The 4,492-nt window shown below is 34.2% G+C and overlaps 1 protein-coding gene across 1 annotated transcript; it reads left to right on the top strand.

Annotated features, from left to right (window-relative positions):
• Positions 1 to 1,733: 1,733 nt before the first annotated feature.
• Positions 1,734 to 3,239, top strand: LOC111384684. The gene has a single exon (XM_023009001.1). The coding sequence runs from the start codon at positions 1,734 to 1,736 to the stop codon at positions 3,237 to 3,239; it is 1,506 nt and encodes a 501-aa protein (XP_022864769.1).
• Positions 3,240 to 4,492: the final 1,253 nt, after the last annotated feature.

Here is a 4,492-nt window from a genome sequence, read left to right as displayed (position 1 = left end):
CATAACCTCTAGTACAATCCCATAAAAGAAAAATATTATTGAGTTTTAAAAAATTTGAATTTATAGCCAAAAAATAATAATAATAAAATAAAAAATAAAAAAAATTGTGAATTATCTTATACTTTTGTTTGTAGCCTTTATGATTTGATAAATAAATTTATTGGATATCTTAAAACCTAGTGCCCTATTATTATTTGATTTGAAAGTTATCGGTCTAAAATATGTTACATGAGTCATTTAGAAAATTTAATGAAGAAATGTCAGATAAAAAAAAATTATTATATATGTGTACAAATAAGAAAGAAAGAAAAAGTATATAATGGAAAATACAATGTTCTTGCCAGTGTTCACAAATAGGAGCAGCAACTTCAACAATGTTCTTGACAATGCAATACAATTCCGATAGGAAATGGAAAAGATTTAACCACAAAGATTCATATGAATAGAGATGTTCCGTGGTTTAATTCGACCACAAAGGTCCAAATTTAGTTCGACCCGATCGCGAATCATAGAGATGTTCCGCGGTTTCTTGCCATTACCAAAAGTACAATGCCCTCATTCAGAAAGAAATTAATATGTCACTCAAGTTAAAAACATGCTAATTAATCCAATTAATTAATGACCCTACCCAAAAATTAGTTAACAATAATTTTTGATAATTAAGTTAATAATAATATAATTACTTTATTTCAGATTCTAATGAACAAACAAAACAGTATGCATGATTATGTCAATGGCAAGTGCAAACTTGGTCCTATGTCCCTTAAGTGCGGTTTACATTTTGCAACAAAGTTTGAATAGAAAATCCTTCGTATGAAGTATTCATGTCTCTTTTTACATTCGAATGCATAAAAAATAAACGAAAGGAAAGTGATTACCCTGTGACTATAGACTTCCCCTTACGCCTTTTTTTGATACATATATTGCTTTCAGAGTCTTCATCACTTACTACCAGTCAAACCAAATCAGGATCAAAATCCATTGTTTTGCTCAAAGCGGTTGCAAGTTTCGATTTTTTCTGCAAAGACAATATTTAAAATAAATTATCTAGAAATACGGTCAATTTGCAAATATATAACAAGTACATAAGCACTAATAAGAGAAACATTTATCAATAAACAACATGGAAAATAAACATACTAAGCTGATATACTTAGTGAAGAGCTAGATTAATACGTGTTCGGAATAAACCTTATATATATTTTCTTTTCGGGAGTCGTAAGTAATGCGAAGGTCGTAGTTTCCCAGGTCTTCTCGATCCTTTTGTATTGACTCTAAGGAAATCACAGCAGAGGGACAACGAAAATATATTATTTCCTGAAGAGTTTGTTGGAGTGTAACATCTCACATTGAAAGCATGGAGCTAAAACGGAAAGAAGAAAAGCTCAAATTGGAAGAAAAAGAATTAGTTAAACAAGTTAGTTAGTTGTTATTTCTGTTTTTCTGTTGGTAGTTAGTTTAGCCTTTTTCTGTTATTTTCTGGTGATTTTCTGTTGATGTAATGTATTATAAATACGGCTCAGCCTGATGTACAAGATTTATTCAATACACTTTGATAATTCTTGCCATTCTCGGTTCCTTGATTCTGTTTATCAACATGGTATCAGAGCTGATACATTCCATAATCTAAATCAGTTCATCTCTCTATTCCTATATTGCAGAATTCTGCTCTAGAGTTCTTGCATCAAATACCTGTGGAATTTTTATATTTTTCTTGAACGATATCTTGAAAAATGAGTTCAGAAGATTTTCCTCCTAATCTAGTTAATCCTTCTATCCCTGTGAATCCTCCTGAATCCAACCAAATTTCTGCTAATCCTTCAGACGACTCATCTAGCCCGTATTACCTGCATCCAAGTGACAATCCTGGTGCTCTTCTAATATCAAAATTCTTTAATGGAGAAAACTATGTTGTATGGAGTCGCTCTATACTCATTGCACTAACAGTCAAGAACAAGGTACAATTTATAGATGGCGCAATCATTTCTCCTTCTGCTGATCAACCTATTAAGTACACAGCATGGTTAAGAGCAAACAATTTAGTTCTCTCATGGTTAATGAATTCCATTTCAAAAGAGATACGCAATAGCTTGCTATTTGTGACATCTGCGGCTGAATTCTGGAATGAACTCAAGATCAGATATCTGAGAAGTAATGGACCAAGATTCTTCCATCTTGAAAAATCCTTAAGCTGCATCAATCAAGGTGCTCTCTCTATGATTGAATATTTTAGCACTTTTAAAACTCTTTGGGATGAGTATATTAGTTATAGGCCATTTCCAACATGCACGTGTGGTGTGATGGCAACATGTTCCTGTGAACTTTTTAACTATCTGCAAGTAAGACAACAATTTGATTATGTGCTCAAGTTCTTGGTTGGATTGAATGATTCTTATGCCTCCATCAGAAGTCAATTACTGCTAATGGTTCCATTGCCGAGAATGTCAAAGGTTTTTTCTCTATTGCTGCAAGAGGAAAGCTTGAGACAACTTACAAACACTGATTCACACAATGAAACTCATGCTTTGATGGCAAAGCAATTCAGCCAACAGAATCATTTGCCTAGATTTTTCAAAGACAAAGCAAAGAAATCTGCATCACAGTGTACTTATTGTGGATATAATGGTCACACAGTGGAAAAATGTTTTCAACTTCATGGTTACCCTCTTGGCTGGAATGGACCAAAAGGGAAAAGGAATATTGCTTCTGCTCATGCTGTCACTACAACCCCAGAAGCTCACAAACACGAAAGTACTGAGCAACCAAAGATTTATTTTACTCCAGAGGAATTTAACAAAATAATGGCTCTTGCAAATTCATCACAACCTAATTCTTCTTCCCAAAATAATGTCCAACCAACTGTTAATCACGTCATTTCATCCCATTTTTCTTGTAAGATGCAATCTTCTCTTAAACCAACTTTATCTTCTTGCAATTCAACTGTTTCTAATCCAAATTCCAACCTATATTGGATTCTTGACACAGGTGCAACAGATCATATGATTTGTTCACCACACTTATACCATTCTACACCTAAGCAAATTAATGCATCCATAAATCTTCTTAATGGTACCACAGTTTCAGCCACTCACATTGGCACTGTACACCTCACAGATTCCATATTTTTGCATAATGTCTTGTGTGTTCCCCATTTTTCCTTTAATCTGTTATCTATCTCTAAACTTACTAAACAATCTAACCTTTCCCTTACTTTTACCGCTTCTTGCTGTCTTTTATAGGACCAATCAATGAAGAAGATGATTGGGATTGCTCTTGAAAAAGAAGGACTTTACCACCTAACTCAAGATCTACCAAAAACTAGATCCTGCAGACCAATTCAGACTTCTCTCGTACCTTTAGCTCTTTGCTCTGCTCACAAACAACTAGATATATGGCATTGTAGATTAGGCCATGTACCTAATTCTAGACTACATTCTCTCAAAAGAATTGACTCTGCTATTAATTTCAATTGTACAAGTACTTGTGAAATATGTCCTTTAGCTAAACAAAGAAGGTTTTCTTTTCCTGTATCAAAAAGCAATTCAAATAAAAGTTTTGATCTAGTTCATTGTGACATATGGAGGCCTTTTGGCACAATTTCTTATGTTGGCTTCAAATACTTTCTAACCATAGTCGATGACTTCACAAGATGTACTTGGGTATATATGCTCAAAGCTAAGTCAGAAGTACAATCTTTAGTCAAGAGTTTCTGTAAAATGGTTGCAAACCAGTTTCATTCCTCAGTCAAAATCATTCGATCTGATAATGGACCAGAATTCCTACTCACCAAATTTTACCATAAATATGGCATCCTCCATCAAAGAAGCTGTGTAGAAACTCCACAGCAAAATGCTGTTGTGGAGAGAAAACACCAACACCTGTTAAACACTGTAAGAGCCCTAATGTTTCAAGCTAATCTGCCACTACCTTTTTGGAGTGACTACGTCCTGACCGCAGCACACATAGTAAATAGAATCCCCACTCCTTTACTCCAAAATAAAACTCCCTTTGAAAAAACTCTTTAGCAAAACACCCAATCTCTCTCACTTAAAGGTGTTTGGCTGTCTTTGTTTTGCATCAACACTACATAGTCAAAGACAAAAATTTGATCCTACCCCTCTGATATTAAGGGGTACAAACTCATGGATCTCAAAAATAATAAGATCATTATCTCCAGGAATGTCACATTTCATGAAACAATCTTTCCTTTCCAAGTATTACCACAAAATACTGAAACTCATTCCCTTATGTTTCCCATTTCACAACCCTTCTCAGAACCAACTCATACTAACTCATACTTTAATCACAATCAAAATATAGTCCCTGAATCCTCACATATCCATTTAACTCCCTCTTTTGAGCCTCATACTGATGTTGAACCAGATTCACATACATCTCCTTCCTCATCTCACATTGAAACTACACCTACTTCAACAAATCTTGAAGATCTGCAGCTTAGAAAATCTACCAGAATTAGACAAACACCTCGACA

Source organism: Olea europaea, unplaced genomic scaffold (genome assembly GCF_002742605.1).
Source record: "Olea europaea var. sylvestris unplaced genomic scaffold, O_europaea_v1 scaffold2974, whole genome shotgun sequence".
In the NCBI taxonomy this organism is placed as follows: Eukaryota; Viridiplantae; Streptophyta; class Magnoliopsida; order Lamiales; family Oleaceae; genus Olea; species Olea europaea.
Note: the sequence above shows the minus strand (reverse complement) of the source record. Positions and strands in the feature narration are given on the sequence as shown.